The sequence below is a fragment of the Tasmannia lanceolata genome, unplaced genomic scaffold (assembly GCF_043159265.1).
Source record: "Tasmannia lanceolata isolate RefF3 unplaced genomic scaffold, GAP_Taslan_0.1 ptg000015l, whole genome shotgun sequence".
NCBI lineage: Eukaryota > Viridiplantae > Streptophyta > Magnoliopsida > Canellales > Winteraceae > Tasmannia > Tasmannia lanceolata.
Genome location: NW_027518692.1, coordinates 57,998,966 through 58,016,492, shown reverse-complemented (window position 1 = coordinate 58,016,492; position 17,527 = coordinate 57,998,966). Strand labels below are relative to the sequence as shown.

General features: G+C 38.8%; 1 protein-coding gene across 4 annotated transcripts; it reads right to left on the bottom strand.

Annotated features, from left to right (window-relative positions):
* Nucleotides 1–6,437: 6,437 nt before the first annotated feature.
* On the bottom strand, nt 6,438–17,527 carry IMPL2 (inositol monophosphatase family protein). Of its 4 annotated transcripts, none has more exons than XM_077397427.1 (10): nt 17,074–17,527; nt 13,004–13,082; nt 12,776–12,870; nt 12,638–12,687; nt 10,646–10,770; nt 10,351–10,410; nt 9,520–9,586; nt 9,168–9,257; nt 8,839–8,950; nt 6,438–6,886 (listed from the first exon to the last, which is right to left on the bottom strand). In XM_077397427.1, exons 1-10 carry the CDS (start codon nt 17,210–17,212, stop codon nt 6,816–6,818), a joined length of 888 nt encoding a protein of 295 aa, XP_077253542.1. In that variant the 5' UTR covers nt 17,213–17,527; the 3' UTR covers nt 6,438–6,815. The 4 variants fall into 4 exon arrangements, with proteins under 4 accessions (XP_077253542.1, XP_077253540.1, XP_077253543.1 ...); XM_077397425.1 differs by lacking the exon at nt 17,074–17,527 and adding an exon at nt 14,298–14,811; XM_077397428.1 differs by lacking the exon at nt 10,351–10,410 and having other exon boundaries at nt 17,074–17,521.

Here is a 17,527-nt window from a genome sequence, read left to right as displayed (position 1 = left end):
ATACAAGGGTTACTATAAAAATAGTGAACTTCAATCTCACATCACAAGCAGGCCTTCCAATCTTCAATTTGGAGAAACCAAATCTTTACCGTCCTAATTGGGAGATTGCCTAGGTATGGGACCCAGATTGGTGTGGGACAGGTTTAAAGGGCAGCCCAACGCAGTCCATCAGTTAGATTGAAAGCCCTTAAGAGTGAAGTTCCCACAAAGTGGGCCACCGTAGCAATGGTGTCTAGTGGAAAGAGCTACCTAGAAAAAATGAGAGTGAGAGCCACAAGATGGTGCGCAGGGCGGATGCAGGAGAATGGGGGAATGCCACGGTCCTATGTGGGGGCATGCCTTGGTTTTGAACTGGGGTAGAACACAACTTGGTGTGGGAGTGGTTTAAAGGGCTTAGCCTAGCATGTTCCATTAGTCCAGGGCATTATGGCATATCGGTTAGCTATAACATGAATCGTTGTGCAACAAGAGGATTAAAAAATGAGTAGAAAATATTGGCTTTTTCCTCAAACGAGTACCGTTTGGATACATGGATCTTATAATCCATTATTTTACGACCCGGATTTTATAAGCTAAAGCCTGAACTTTTTAATCCAGGTTTGATCTTAAAAAATCCAGGTTTTACCCATATATAATCCAGCATTGTAATTCCTACACAACTCTAATCAAGGATTGTAATTCCTACACAAATCGCTCTCTCATTTATTTCCATCCAAAAAATCTTAAAACTGTTATGAAAATCTCAAAACATTCTCCTAGCAAATTTCTCGTACCGTGAGTAAAAACATGTTCCCAATGCACCTTAACGAGCGAGTGCCCCGCCCGTTAACAAAACCCTTTTCTCATTTTTAGAGGGCAGCCCCTCTTTTCCCACGTTTCATTAAATGCCTGCTACTTTTGCCACATCAAGAAAATATTGAAGCTTTAGAGGGGTGTCTATATCAAAAACAGCTTTCTATTATTAGCACAGTTAAATAGTAAGAATAGTTGCTTTGATATCGACACTCCTCAAAAGCCTCTCTTTTCTTACCCCTACGGCCTACCTATTAAAGAGAGGAGTGCCCATATCAAAACATAAGTGGGTCTCCCATATATATAGCTGGATCATATTCTACGTGAGTTTTCTACCGGAGTCAAAGGTGAGCCTAGGGACGGAGCCAAGAGGGTCGAGGGGGGGCACTTGCCCCCCCTCCCCCCCCTCATTTTTTGTCGAATTTTTTTTTTGCATTTAGGGTTTGGATAGGTCCAATTTAGGAAGCCGAATTTTTGTTCCCTTTTTCTTGAATGAAAAGTTAGCGGCTTAGTGGGAGGGCTTTTGGTCCCAATAGACCTGGCAAACGGGTGGGTCGGGTCGACCCGCGGGTCACGCGGGTTGCCGGTCAAAATGACCCGCATTCCTACAGGTCAGCAACCAGGTGACCCATACCCAATGCGGGTGGGTCGGGTCAACCCGCGGGTTACCCGCATGTTTTGCCAAAACAAAGTTTTTATTGGGCGGTGATAAATTCACCCCCTTTTATGTATGAATTCACCTCCTAATTTTCAAAATGGACGGTACAGCCTACACCATAGGATGATTCAAACCGTCCATTGATGGGCCACAACGTAAATAGATCGTGCCCCAAAGATATTGCCATAGGATGATATCAACCGTTCGATCTATAGAAGTTTCCATATTTTCAGTCCCCCTTTAGATCGGAGGGTTAGAATCATCCTATGCTAATGATTTTTTGGGCACAACCTATTTACATTATGGCCCATCAAATGCATGGTTTGGATCATCCTATGGTGTGGGGGTGTACCTTCGAATTATTTATCACATTATTTGAGAATTTTACAAAGGTTTTGAGTCATTTTTATCAAAACATGTGTAAAATTCCTTTCCCAATGCACCTTAACGAGTGCCTGGCACTTGTTAGCAAAACCCATAAGAAAAATGGGTAAAAGGCTGGGAAAGGTGGTGGAAGAATCATTTAGGCTATTTTTTGCAACCAAGAAAAAATTATTTCATGGAGTGTTTGTGGGGATAGACTTAAAGAGGGTACGATTAGAAAACATGTTCCAAAAGCATAGATTTCATCAGATTATTCACAAAACTAATCTTAATTAGGATACATCAAAACATGAAAATCACCAAATATAATTGGGTAAACTGTCTGCACGGAGCCAGGAATTTGCCCAAGCGGGGGCAAAAAATACATGCTATACAATAATTAAAAAATTATTATATAGTAAAAAAATTAAATTTGCACAAATTTCAATTCAAATTAGCCAATTTAAATATAAAATCATTTAGATTTAATATTTTTTCTACATGGGAAAAGAGGGGCCCCCTGGCTCCGTCCCTGGGCTCACCTTTGACTCCGGTAGAAAACTCCCGTAGAATATGATCCAGCTATATAAATGGGGAGACCCACTTTTGTTTTGATATGGGCACTCCTCTCTTTAATAGGTAGGGTAAGAAAAGAGAGGCTTTTGAGGAGTGTCGATATCAAAGTAACTATTCTTACTATTTAACTATGCTAATAATAGAAAGCTATTTTTGATATAGACACCCCTCTAAAGCTTCAATCTTTTCTTAATGTTGACAAAAGTAGCAGGGATTTAATGAAACGTGGTATAAGAGGGGCTGCCATCTAAAAACGAGTAAAAAATAGAGCTTTTAATGCTCCTTAACGAGTGCCACTCGTTAGCAAAACCCTAAAAAAATATAAGACAGGGAAACCCAATTTAAGTGGGGAAACCCATGTGGGCCGCGAATGGACAATTAATTAAGAAAAAAAAAAAAAAAGACAGGGAGCAGCTACATATATAGGATTGCCTCCCTATTTTAGGGAGGTTTTGTGGGACGAAAAGTTAGGCGCATAAGAGAAGGGTGTGCGGCAAAGTTAGGATAAAGACAGATCTCCTTTAACTTTCTTGTAATTTACAAATTGCCATTATTTTATAACAGTGACTACAAAATTGCCCTCTAAAGTCACTGTTTATAAAGTAAGCAGTGCGATCATCAAAATACAGTAGTGCTAATAACATTTCCCTTATTATAATCAACGGTAGAAAAAAAAGGGTTTAAAGAGGGATAGAGTTGTACATGAAATCATGACCATTGATCTTGTCAAAACATCATCCCGTGGCCACATGGTCTTGGTACCATCCTAAATAGATACCTAACAAATTTTGAAATTTGATTCGAGTCTAAAACTGATTATTGGCCTCAGTTTTGGAATTTTTCCTATTGTGGAATATTTTTCCACCTTATGCATAGTTTGGATGGGCCCCATTATTTCATGCCATGTTTTCATCATGTGTGGCCACTATCTCCACCCAAACCCATGTATGTAGTGGGCCCATTATTTAGTTATAATCTATTAAGAAAAATTAGTACATTGTACTTAGAATAGATATACGTGTTAATTGGAGAAATACATGCGATTTTCTTAAGGGCGATGATAAATTCACCCCATTCCAGGATGAATTCACCCCATATTTTTCAAAATTGACTGTACAACCCACAACCCCACACCAAAGGATGATCCAAACCGTCCATTTGACGGGCCACGGCGTAAATAGGTTGTGCCCCAAAAATCATTTCCATAGGATGATCCCAACCGTCCGATCTATTTAAGTTTCCATAATGTGAGTCCCTCTTTAGACCAGAGGGTTAGAATCATCCTATGGAAATGATTTTTGGGGCCCATCAAATGGACGGTTTGGATCATCCTTTGGTGTTGGCTGTACAGTCCATTTTGAAAAATACTGGATGAATTCATCCAAGAAGGAGGTGAATTTATCACTGCCCTTTTCTTAATACCCTTCAAACAACCTCATAAATATGTGCTAGGAGCATTCGTCTGACCTAATAATTAGCAAATCTGATCTTCATAACTATAATACATCAAAACATGACAAATGGCCGAATAAAATTGAGCAAATTTTCTATAGGCAAAAAGATATAATTTTTTTTTTACATTGAAAGTAATTTGAATTGAAATTTGTGTGAATTTAACTTTTTACTATATATTATTTTTTTATATTATTTATAACAACTGTTTTTTGCCCCCCTTGGAGAAAATTCCTAGCTCCACCCTGATTGTGTTCTTCAACTCTTCTCATTTTCTGTGATAACTAGGAAAAAAAAACCGGTGGAATAAAATCTTCCGGATAAAATAGCAGTTTTAGCCATATGGAATTAAAGATTTAGAGAAATAGGTAGAACGGGTCAGATTTGGTGAACGCCATTTCCCATAGTTAAGGATTTAGGGTTTAGATATTGGGGCACAGGGTTTAGGGTTTGGAAAAGATTTCAAGTACTCAACCTTAGCATCTTCTCATCGATGAGATTTTAGGGCCATGGATGATGGCCACTAGATGAAAGTTATGGACGGTGGAGATCTGGTGGATGAAGACGAGTACTTCAGCTGCTAGGTGCACCTAGACCTGGCAAAAGAGACCCGTGCCCGCGGGTCGACCCGACCCACCCGCAAATTTGCCCGCACGGGTCTAAGTTTTAGTGACCCATCAAAATCTAACCTGCAGGTGACCCAACCCGCAAAAACACGGGTCGGGTCGGGTCAACCCGCTGGCACCCGCATTTTTACCGTATTTTTAAAAAAAATTTTGAGAATGTTATCAGCACTACTGTTTTTTACGAGGGAACTCCTCACTTTATAAAAAGTACGGTATGGCCCACACCATTGGATTATCCAAATCGTCCATTAGATGGGCCAGAGCCTAAATAGGTTATGCCCCAAAATTATTTCCATTGGTTGATTCTAACCCTCCGATCTATAGAGGGTTAGGATCAACCCTCTAACATTCAGATTGGAGGGTTAGGATCATCCTATGAAAATGATTTTTGGAGCATAACTTATTTAGGCTGTGGCCCATCTAATGGACGGTTTGGATCATCCTATGGTGTGGGCCATACCATACTTTTAATAAAGTGAGAGTGCGCTCATAAGAAACATTTCCTTCTATTTTTTATTTTATAACAATTTGCTGCCAAACCTCTCAATTGGCAACTTCTCGGCATGGAGGGTGCAAAGATGCCACAAGCAAACAAAAAAAGGTAATCATTACACAAACAAACAAAGTAGCTAAAGTTATAAAGTTTTAAATGAAAAATTACCTAGAAATGGTTATAAAGTTGTAAAGTTACTAAAGATACCAATAGAATATAGAAAGTTATGACAATTACCGGAAAAAACAGTCAAATTAGGATAATTATTACAATCCCCATATTTGGGGTTGACCCGGCCCACCTGCGGGCCGCGTGGGTCACCTAAATTCTGACCCGCAAAAATATATGGGTCATTTCCTCACCCGACCCGTGGACCTGCACCCGCATCACCCGCAGATTGACCCGGCCCCGGCCCGACCCACCCTTTTGCCAGGTCTAGGTGCACCTACTGGAGCGTTGAGAATTTAATTCCAACCAACTCCTCTGCAATTTATAGTGTCATGTCATTCGTCTTAAAGCTTAGAAACTGACCCTTTCTGTTAAACCTTGTGACAGGTAGTTATAATATTTCATCACCAGAAGTACATAGATGTTATGAGAGTGGGACCCACTTACCTCAAGTCTGTGAGAGATAGTTGGATGAAATTGGGCCCATTTAGAACAAGGGAAGTGATATTTACGCCCCTTTTGATCACCAGGACACCAACGTCAGTGTATCAATGGCTAAAAGGGAGCTGAAGTACTTTATGTCAGAAAAATCTAGTGGCTTTGATTGCAAAGTACATTGCTCAATGATGATGGAAAGATTAGATTCACCCCTGTGGGATTTGCTAGGCAATTTGCAGGGAACAACCACACAGGCTCACATTTTAGCAGATTTTGTCTTATTCATTTAATTCATAACATTAACTTTTTCTCTCTTGCGAAAGTGACCCGGGAATTGCTTATGAAATATTTATACACTTGCAAAAACCCGGCTACAAGGCCCCCCTAATCGGACCATCTCAAACTATGGAATTGAAAAAAAAAAAAAAATTATAATTTTAAATTTTTTTACTATTGAAAAATTAACATTATATTTTTATGGCTACGCAAAAATAAAGAGAAAACAGGGGGTGTGGAAATATCGAACATCGGGTGTGAAAATATCAAACTAGGTAATTGATATTTCCACACCCCGTGCTTTTAGTTTATTTTAACATTCTTGTGCCCTGTTCGTTTTAGATTGTGACAACCCATGGTGAGGACTTAAACCGATCACTAGATCAAAATTAAACATAATTTTCGTCCAAAACCTCATTGTAAGTAATTTTCGTCCAAAACCTCATTGTAAGTAATTTTCTTATAAATGTACTTTTTGACCGTCCAAGTTTGACGAGAAAAGATGCAGTATTGGATGACAAGGTTGGACGATATACATGATTTTTTAGCCCTAGAAAATCCAAAGTGAAGCCTATCAATTGAACGGTTCAGATCATTCAAAAGTAACACCCACTAAGTCTTACGTGGCACACCTCATTGTATTACAACAAACTCGCACTCTGCCAAATCATTCTCCTATAACCAAACGTTGAGACTAATTTCAATCATTTATAGGGATATTACAGCCCTAAGTGGGGCCCTGCCTAGGTATGGGACTAGGTGGGACTCAACCTGATACGAGACCGGGCTTAGTCTAACGAGTTCTATCAACTTTAGGGCTTGGTTAGTGTTCTTATTTGCATTACAAAAGGTTTTCAATGCATTACGAGTTCCTTGAGAAACAGGAGTTACATAAATTTCCACCTTATCAGATCTTGCATTCCGCAAACACACCTGGAAAATTCGATTATACAAATCAATGGAAAAGGACACGTTAATGCCACTGTAGTAAATCCAATGCCTGTTGGTGGAGCACCGCATCTCCTGCTGCTGCCACATTGAAACCTGGAAAACAAAAATCAGCTTCATACATCCAATAGCCTTTTGCGTATTCAATTTCCGTGTATCTATTTAAAAAGGTTCTTAATATTTGGTTGGAGACTGAAGGATTCATAAACCCAAAACTGGAGGACAAATCTCGGTATAAAAATAATCTGAGCATTGAATTTGGAAGCAAGCACTAATTTTTTAAAATTGGACTACAATATTGGTCCTTATTTGTAAATAATAGTTAAATGGATTTCTGATGTGATCTAGCCACATTAGTCATAGATTTAGCCATTTTTTGTGGTGTTATTAGTTTTTTGTCCGATTTACTTTGATTTAGAGACATTTATTTAGCCAAGATGTCCACATCTCCCTAATCACCCACCATGACTTTTTGTTCCCATGACCTATTGTCCTCTTAAGCATGGTTTTAAATTTCGATTTCGGTCAAATTCGGTCCTGGCCGAAACCGAAATTCGGTAGAAAGTCACAAAATTTCGATTTTTTTGGCCGAAATTTCGGCAGAATTTATGTAGGCTCTGTTCACTTCTTTTCCCTGGTGGAAAACAGCCTTTTTTTTTCCCCTGACAAGACAGAATTTCTGTGTTCACTTCTTTTCCAGGGGAAAAATATTATCAGACGTGGAATTTCTTATTTAAAAGCTGAAAATGACGTGGAAATTGACTTTTTGCCTGTTACTCGAGATTTGGTTTCCCATTAAATATATCGGAAAGAGGCTTTCCAAGGAAAACGAAACATTTTCCTTGACAGTTTCCCTGGATTCCTTTTCCTTCTGCCATGTCACCTGGAAAGGAGGAAAACGAAATCCTTTCCTTTCCTTTCCGGGGAAAAGAAGTGAACAGAGCCGTAAAGAAAAAAGGGCATTTTTTTCGAAATTTCCAAAATTTTGACTAATTTCGGTTTCAGACTTGACCGAAGTCCGAATTCGCCGAAATTTAAATGCATGCTCTTAAGTGACACTAGAGCATTTTAGCTCTGACCTACCTATTCTTATTTCCTATTGGCTAAAACCTTTACCTAAATCCTAACATTTTTCAAAGAGTTCCCCTCCCCCCCTCTTTCTATTGACTTATCCACGCCTCCCTTTCTCCCACTACAACTTCCACTCACTTCCCTCCTCATGGCAAAGATAAGCTGCCCCCTCTTCTCCCTTCCGTTTTTGAGAAATGGCAAAGAAATTTTATTCATAAGAACTGGTTACAATAAGGAATGGGACAAGATGTACCCTTCCAGCGACTACAATTCTCCTTTCTACCCTCGTCAAAACATAAGACACATCTATTTGAGAGTCATCCGCTCAATGGCCCCCTTTCCTATCTCTTGAAATCCACCCCTTCTCTCCCTATCACTCTCGACTTCCTTCCTCTCTTCCCTATCTCACTTCCACTCCTCACTCCCTTTCTATTCCATTTTTCTCATTCCCTTCCTCTCTATCTCTTTCTCCCCTTTCCTACCACACCTCTTTCTATTTCCTCCCCAACATGCTAGCTATCTATTCTCTCTCTTAGTGACCACATGCAGCAGGACTACCTAAGCCCGAGGCCAGGAGCGGGCTCCCCATCCCTGATATGGATCCATTAGTTCTCTCTCTCCTCTTTAATATTTTTGGGGCGATGGGGCTGTATCATAACCTCCGATACATTCTGTGGCCTCAAGCTTAGGCACAAAGCCACGTGAAATAGAGCATCCAGCTCGACCCCATAGATTTGATCTATAAATATACACCCGTGAGCAGGAAATATGACCTTGTAGTTTGATTGTTTCAACTCCGAAAGAAAATCTTTTGTGTACTATAGCAAACACCAAAATGAGTGAAAATTTATAAAACCTTCATTGCATGCGCCATCTATTTTTTATTTCAACATAAAGTAGAATATAACTAATAGCAATTGGAGAAAGTAGTCCCCATAAAGAAAGACTTCCTTTGAGAAACAGAGAAGTAACCTTACTTGGCGCATGCGAATCCGAAGATGCTTCCCAAAAAAGTTTTTCCCCTTTCCAATCAGTTATCAATCCCCCTGCACCCTCTATTACTGGTACCAGTGAAAGGAAATCGTACGGCTGAAAAGAAAAAAAGGACCAATAAGATCATAGGGACATGATTTACTAAGAAAAGCAGATTAAGTTGATAGACTTCTACAGAAACGTGGCAGAACATGAAACCCAGGTCCTACATGACGAGGTTTTGAATCTGAGTTGACTTGAAAGTTACTCCTCCGAGTTATCAGATACTAAGTTTAAAAGGTGAATCTGAGCAGACAGGAAAATAAAATCTCACCTTAAGGCCAGATTCAATAACAAGATCAACATGCCCAGAAGCCAGCAGTGCATAGGCATAACAATCGCATCCATACAGTGGTACTTTCACCTTGCGATAGAACACATGAAGACAAAGTTAGGCACCACCAAACACATCCATGAAGTTATTTGACAATATTGAAAGACTATTGTAATATTGATTCATACAGGTAAATGCATCATTACTATAGAAATAATGTATAAAGAAGAATAAAGTACTATATAAATAGATATATATGTCATGTCCTCTAGTTGAGTCTGGCTGTCAGGTACACATGTCATATGGGTGTCCTACATACGCAATTTTCCCAAAAATAGAATGCTCTACCAACCTTGTTTCGAACACGAGCAAATGCCTCTTCCGCATCTCCACTGAATAGATGTGGGCTTGTAGTATACCTGAGAAAACATAAAGTAACAAATACTTACATACAAAAAACTTTCAAAGAGAGGGAAAATAAATGACTACAAAATACCATCAGATGAACTCAACAACATCAAGGCTGCGTGATGAGAACAGGCCAATGTTGTCCCCAATTGGCCTGTTCTCAAGAATTGGCAATGCTTGCATAGTTGCATGCTTAAAAACATATTCACAATTAAAAAATTAATCTATTTTAAAATTATGCCCTTTATGCTAGTAAAGGAAATCCAAGGGAAGAAATATTGTCCTCAAATAATAGCACAATTTTAAGAATTTTTTTTGTGCAACCTCTGCCTGATAATTTTCTGCTGTTATTTATTACATTATTAATAAATTTGTTACCATTAAAAAAAGAGTGCTGCTACGGAGACCGAGAGTGGTACCGGGAGTGGAACCAAACAAATCCCAACATGCCATATGGCATGGCAGGGGTAATTTTGTCATTTCAAGGGCTAAAAAGCCAAAAAAACAAGGAGCAAGATTGCTAACTTGGGAATAGGCTATTTGTTCGGTTCCACAGTTGGCAGTCCCTTGCTCGGTTACATATCATTATTCTTTAAAAAAAAAAAACCAAAGGCCAAACTCTACTACGATATGGAGAATTTTCTGAACAGCGTGATATTTGGTCAAACAGATTGGTTTAAATTTATGGACGCAGGTTCCACAATTTGACAACCAAAGGCCTCCTTAAAGAACTAGCAATAATCAAAAGCCTTATATGTAGTTAAGGGTAAAATACCTATGCATACTAAAGATTGAAAAAGATGTAGATGCTTCTTCTTCATTCAACAATGGATCCCTATAGAAAGATGTGGCATGTCACTAAAAAATCTTTTAAAAGTATATGACCATGTCTGACACACAAGAACTTTAATGCCCATAATATATCTCATATCCTGGGCTTTGTCAGATGTGAGAGTTCATGAGAAAACTTGACGTGGTATAACAAAAGCAAAGCAAAAACATATCATGTGTTTTGATTTCTTGATTTTCAAATCTTTGTAAGAATCAATGTGAAGACCAAAAAAGCATACAAATAGGCTTGGGAGAGTTTGCTACAGGAACGTGAGGAAACTTCTTCTCCATTTAATGTGGTTCTTCTCCCACTCATCCCAATCCATCGTTCTCTTAATACAGGCTGGTCAATAATGCCGACAATCTGAAAAGGGCATAATTAGCAGCTTTATAAAGAAAATATTTAATAGGTAACCTGGTTTGAAAGGATATATAGCATCAGTAATTCTGTAATTCAATTTCAAGAATCTTGAACTATGAAAACAATAATGATACTATCAGATAGGTTCAGTTATAGAGTTAGATACAAAAAAGCAAATGGCTAAAATACTGGCGATGGAAGGCTCAGGAGATTTATTTGTTCACATGAATAAATGATAATATATTGCAACATTATAAAATGAGCCAATCAGCAAATAATCTAAATTGAAGTGATCATGACCTTATAACGATAAAATAGAGATAAGAGACAGCCTAGAAAAATGTAGATAACATAAATAGGGGAAGGCGCAACAGTTAAAATCTAATGCTCTTCCACAGTTACCGTAATATATGTCAACTTAGGCTGTATGCACATCATAGATTAACTAATAAATCATACTCCAAGAAGTTTGTGTTGCAATCTTGATGGTTACCATGAAAAAAAACAGTGGCTAAGGCCTAAAATGAAAGTATTAAGAGGATGCTACCTTTGTTCAAAAAGCAATACTGCTCCCCTCTGAAGCTTACCAACATACTTCCCTTTCAACCGCTCTAACAAAAAATAAAGTTGAGGAAGTATTTTTGGAATCAAAATGTGGCTTACACACGCTTCCTTATTTCAATGATGGTGCTCCTATCTTTATGTTTCCACTTTTCAAATTCATTGCTAAAGACTCATAGTTACCAAAAAACTATAAACATGTAATCAGAAAGTGTGTACAAATTGAGGTGCCATTAACAAAAGCAAGGGAGTGTGTGGATATCATTTCCAGATATACATAGAGAAATAATAAGCTAAAGGGTGCCTCATTGGTTCCATGTCACTCAGTTCCTTTGTAACTCCTTTAATTTTGCATTTTTCAGTTCCGTTTTAAATGGGGTTGGGTACTTGGGTGACGTGGATTCAGTGGGACACAGGCACACACATACATGCACTCCACTGAAGCCAACAATTCGAGCCATCAACATTGTGGCTGCTAAATATGGTGGAAGTCACATCATCAAGCACAAAACCACAGCTCACTTCTAATGCTAACAATTTTTTGATGAATAGGATTTTTCCACTAATAGGAACCTGAAGTTGGAACCACTACCACAATGTTTATTGTGCTTTTCTGTGTATAAATGGGGTTAGGTGACATGGATTCAGTGGGATGCGGGCGCACACACATGCACTCAACTGAAGCCAACCATTTCAGCCATCAACTTTGTGGCTGCTAAATAGGGTGGAAGTCCCATGATCAAGCACAAAACCACAGTTCACTTCTAATGCTAACCATTTTTTGATGAATAGGATTTTTCCACTAATAGGCACTTGAAGTTGGAACCACTAACAAATTGTGTATTGTGCTTTTGTGTATAAAAGCTAAAGACTGCATGATAACATAATATTGATGAAAATGCAGAACATGGCATTCCTCCCAGCAAGCTCCATGGACTGATGCTCCACACCCGCACTGCTGTGATTTGGTATGGTTGTTAACTGAGATTGTCAGTTAGAGGAAATAAAGGTGTCTTCTAATTTATCATATTCTCAAATAATGATGTGGTCGCAACTCGAAAAATGAAAACTCACTTAAAATAAATATACCTATCACTTTTTATCATCTCCAAAATCATAAACACGGTAAATAATCTATAAATTCCCATGTTCAGTTTAATTTAATTTCATACAGATCTATGACCTAGGTAATAATCAGTTCTCATTTTTCAAGCTTCTAATGCATCTCACAGTTTCTCCTAAATATACAAGCACACAAAACTGATCCAGTCATGCATGAATAAACCAAAGTACTGATGAAGAACCGTACCGGTTTTCCCTTGTATAGAAGTGCAATTAGAGTGCCAAACAAAGGCTTCCCTGCAATTAAGAAAACTTATGGAATTACATATTGAATTCCTTATCACCCACAATAAAGAAAAAGTGATCTGTAACAGAAAAGAAAGACCTGTAATGAAGCTCTTTGTCCCATCTATCGGATCTAAAACCCAAACGTAATCAGCAGATTTCTCTCTACACCTCCAACCATTTTCTTCTCCATAACTGCAACAGAATTTTTTTTTGAGTTCCAGTAAAACTACATCAGGTACGTAACTCACAAAAGAATCAACCTAATGATTCTTCAGCGAATGATAAAGTGCTGAAACAGTTTTTTTATACACCAAAAACCTCTTACATTGCATGAGAGGGGAAATTCTCTAATATGATAGAAACCATAGATTCTTCTGCAGCTCGATCAGCAATGGTTACAGGGCCTGCAAAGAGTTTCAGTGAAGAATCATAAAAATATTTACCTCCCACAAAGACATTATAGAAGAATGGGATTCAGAACAGGATTATGCACCACATGAGCCCTAAATATGAAAATTCTACTACCCAACACTTTGGGATGTCATTGGTTGCAATAAAGCCTGGATAGCTTACAGGGTTTGCTTGGCATTTGGGTAGCCATGTCAGCAAAACCCTTGTTCGGTTGCCAATTTAGCATTGACATCCCAGGAGACTATCAGGGATGTCTCCTGGATAATCATTGCACATCTGATGATGTGTCACCCTTGTCTCCTCCCTATGAAATTCATGCCAAAAGCCACAAAAGGCAGAATTTACTTGGTTTTCTTGGGAATGATGATCTCTAATCTTTCGTTCCAAATGAAAGGGAGGACCGACAGGGCCGGAGCCAGGAATTTACACTTGGGGGGGGGGGCGGACTAATTTACACTTGACTGCATTGGTCATTGGTGTGTGGGTGGGTGTGCACTAAACTAGCTAAGCATGCATGTAAATCCATGCAATATAAAAGGGATTTTGCAAGTCTGTGGACCGAGCTGATCAACCCCAAGAAGAAAACAAAGGCAACATAAAGGAAACAAAGAAAAAGCAAACAAGGACAACAGAAAGCTAGACACAAATCTAGTGGGGGAGGAAATCAAACATCTAAAGCCCTTCCTTATCAATCCCCACCTTTGCAAGGCTGTACGCCGCACTATTGGCGGAACTTCTAACATGATTAAAGATAATCAAAGATCCGGCCACGCGATTAACGATTTCATTGAAAAACTGCGCAAAAATCTCCAAGAAAGCACAGTGGAGCCTCAAACCCATCGGATAACATTAAGTGAGTCTCCCTCCACCACCACCACCACTCTATCCATGCACTCATTGTTCAAACTCTTAATCTCTTGATGTGCAGCTCGGGCCTCCGCCTCACTATATTGGTAATGACACCACATACCACTACTCTACCAGCCAAAAACTACTTATCACTATTCTACAAGATAAGTTCCTAGTAAATCCAATGTGTGTCTCCTCTCTATTGACTACTTACACCACTAATCGACAAGGTAAAAATAACCCTAAACCCTAATCCTGCAACTTCTCATGATCTCGTCAAGAATTTGAGTTAACCACGACCAAACAAAAACATAAAAAATAAAATAAGAGAAGCGAATCCTTTGAATTTGAATACTTACTCAAATCTTCCTTGTCGAGAATCTCTAAATGCTTGCGGAAATACTTGCGGATTACTTCTCCAGCAGCATCCGCGACCTTATTTCCGACCTCGACAAACTGATCAATCTGTTCATTGAATCCTACTAAGTCACTTTCCATTTGATTCGAATGAATCGAATTAAGCCTTTTCCAAGCAGATCTACTTTTGCCGCGATTTCCAGACTGAAAAATCGAGAAAGATAGAGCAGAGTTTTGAGAATCCGCGGAAAATTGAAAGTTGCAGGGAGAGGAACGAATCAAAAAGAGGGAAGGAGTGGTAGAGAATGGGAGGGATTTGAGTTCTAGGGTTTGGAGATGAGACGGAGAAAACATTGTAGAAATGGGGAAAAAAATGAAGGGTTTTAAATAGGCGGGAAAGGGGAAAAAGAGTGAGAGCGCGTGAGAGGTGTGAGAAGGAGGGAGTTTGATGTGGGGCGCACCCGTGCATCCCTTGATTTAATAGGCTGGGAATGGAAAAGAGAGATGATAAATTCGCACCCCCTGTACGATGATTCGCTCCGCTGTTACACAAGGGTTGCGAATTTATCATCTCCCGAATGGAAATGGCATCATACTTATTTGGCATCCATAAAATGACTGATATGCCCTTACATTTTAACCAATCCAGTCATGTGATCAGAACCGTTCATATTCCTACAATTAATCAAATAATTGTTGGTTTTTCACAATGGAGGATCCAGTGACCGTCTGGGGGTGTCAACGGATCCACTTCGGATGATCGGATTCAACTATGTTTTTGCCATAAATCCATTTGGAGAGGTAATGTTAGTTTAGGCCTTCTTCGTTTAAGATTATGACAATCAATTGTGAGTCTAAACCGATTATTGGACTCAAATTTAAAAGTTATTTTCAGTCCATAATCGGTTAGCCCTGTTCGATTGAGGCTTACAATCCTCAAACTGATTATTGGACTCAGAATTACATTTAATTTTGCCTCAAATAATTGGTTAGGGCTCAGAATTGGTTGTCATAGTCTAAAAAGAACAGGGATTTAATAGTCGGATTCTTTTCAGATTATATTTGGATATTACAATCTGGTCAAGGTTCATTTAAAACATTGGATTATCCTAGGTCCTACTCATGTTGTAGTCTGTTAAGGCATAGGGTTTGGGGAGGAAAGCGAGGAGAAACCTGAGTGAGGAGAATTGTCATAGATTCTAAGAAAAGAAGGAAAATAATATGTTATTTGTCATTTTTAGAATGATTTTTAATTTACAAAACAAACCCTCATGAAAAAACATAAATGAATGAAAAAAAATATGAAGGGCATTTTTGTACATTGGTGCCCTCCACTAGGATCTCGGACGAGTCAACTCGTTTCATAGGTTGTACAAAAAGAATCCAACTCCAAGCTTGTTAAAGAATAGCTTGAGTTAAATGCATGGGAGATATATTTTCAACCCTCCTGCTCCCCTTATAACGTGAAAAGTGGGCAACTTTAAGTGGGCAACTTTAACGCTTTTGAGTCCAAGAATAGGTTTGAGGCTCACAATCAGTTGTCACAATAGAAAAGAAAGGGCCTAAGACTTTCTTCTTTTTTTGAATGATAAAAGTGGTGACATTAGGTGTTGTGAGAATCGAACTCGCTTCCTCTTGCACCCGAAACGAGAATCAGCCGTGCCTAAGATTATATATGTAAACAATTTTTAGAGGTATCCAAAGAAACCATGTATGGCCACCTTAAAAACATTGAGTCCAAGAATAAGTTTGGGGCTCACAATCGGTTGTCACAATCTAAAAGGAATAGGGCCTAAGATTATATGTAAAAAAAAATTTAGATATATATACAAAGAAAACATGTATGGACACAATGAAAAAATATTCCATGAAATATTTGTCGGGCCAATTGTGACAGATAGGTCGGAGACGGGAAGATACGAGAGGGTGGGAGTGAGGGAGAATAAAAGGCTTCTGAAAATCAAGAAAACAAAAAACCAATTCTAAATAGGTATTTTCTTTTCATTAGTATTTAGGAATTTTTTATGGCATCCCTACTCCGTCCAACTCAAGTCTCCCCCTCCTTCTCGGCCCTACTCACGTAGTTGGGGCCATGAATATTCCATGGTTGCGAATCCTGGCCTAAGATAATAAAAAGGAAGTGTGAAAAGATATAACACTCTCACGTCATAAAGTCTCATATGTCTATTCTCCTCGGCACTTTCTATATCTTATCAAGCAACTACACCAAAGTAGTGGAGTTTCATGTAAGGGGTGAGAGGAATCTAGCTTACCTAAAAGACAAAAAGCAAGTGCAAGTGGTAAGCTAGGAAGCACTATCAAGTAATAATACAAAAAATGAAAAAGGCCTAAGGAATTTAGTACTTTTTGAAATAGAGTAACAAAAGAAAGACAATGTGGGCATGACACTTAGAATGATGAAAACCAATGAAAGGATGCCACGTGGTGGGATTGTGAAGTGCAATAGTAATGGGTTATGCTTTCAAACTTCAAAGTCCCAGATTTAATTAGATTAGGTATTCGGCTCCTAATATTTACCTAAATGCTGCCTCACATCATGTCTTGTACTTTGAAGAAGGAATTAGTAATTCCTTCTAAATATTTAAACAAACAAATGTCGAACCCTAACTTCGGATCGGTTAGGGTTAGGAGAGGGAAGATAGAAGAATCTTGAGAGTGGGGAGAATTGCGGTAGAAATGAAATGTAAAAATGGTCTTAACCATTTGTAGTATGAAAATAAAATAAAAGAAGCTAATCATTTGAATTAAACAACTTACTCAAATCCTCCTTGTCTAGAATCTCCAAATGCTTGCGAAAATACTTCCGGATCACGTCTCCGGCAGCGTCCGCGGCCTTATTTCCGACCTCCACAAAATGATCAATCTGTTCATTGAATGCCAACAAAACGCTTTCCATTTGATTGAGGGAATCGAGTTCAATCTTCTTCAAGTAGATATGTTCAAGCAGCAGATCGAAAAGTCGCGAAAGATAGATAGAGCAGAGCTCGGAGATGAGCGAATCAAAGAGAGGGAAGAGGCAGTAGAGAAAGTGAGGGGTTTGAGCTGTATGGTTTGGACATGAGATGGAGAAAGCATTGTAGAAATGTGAAAATGGAGTGTTTCAAATAAGCAGGAAAAAGGGCAGAGAGGTCGTTGGAATGATGGAGGTTGACCTGGTGCGCACCACCCACTGCTTTAATAGGCTGGGACTGGAAATGGCTTACAATAAATC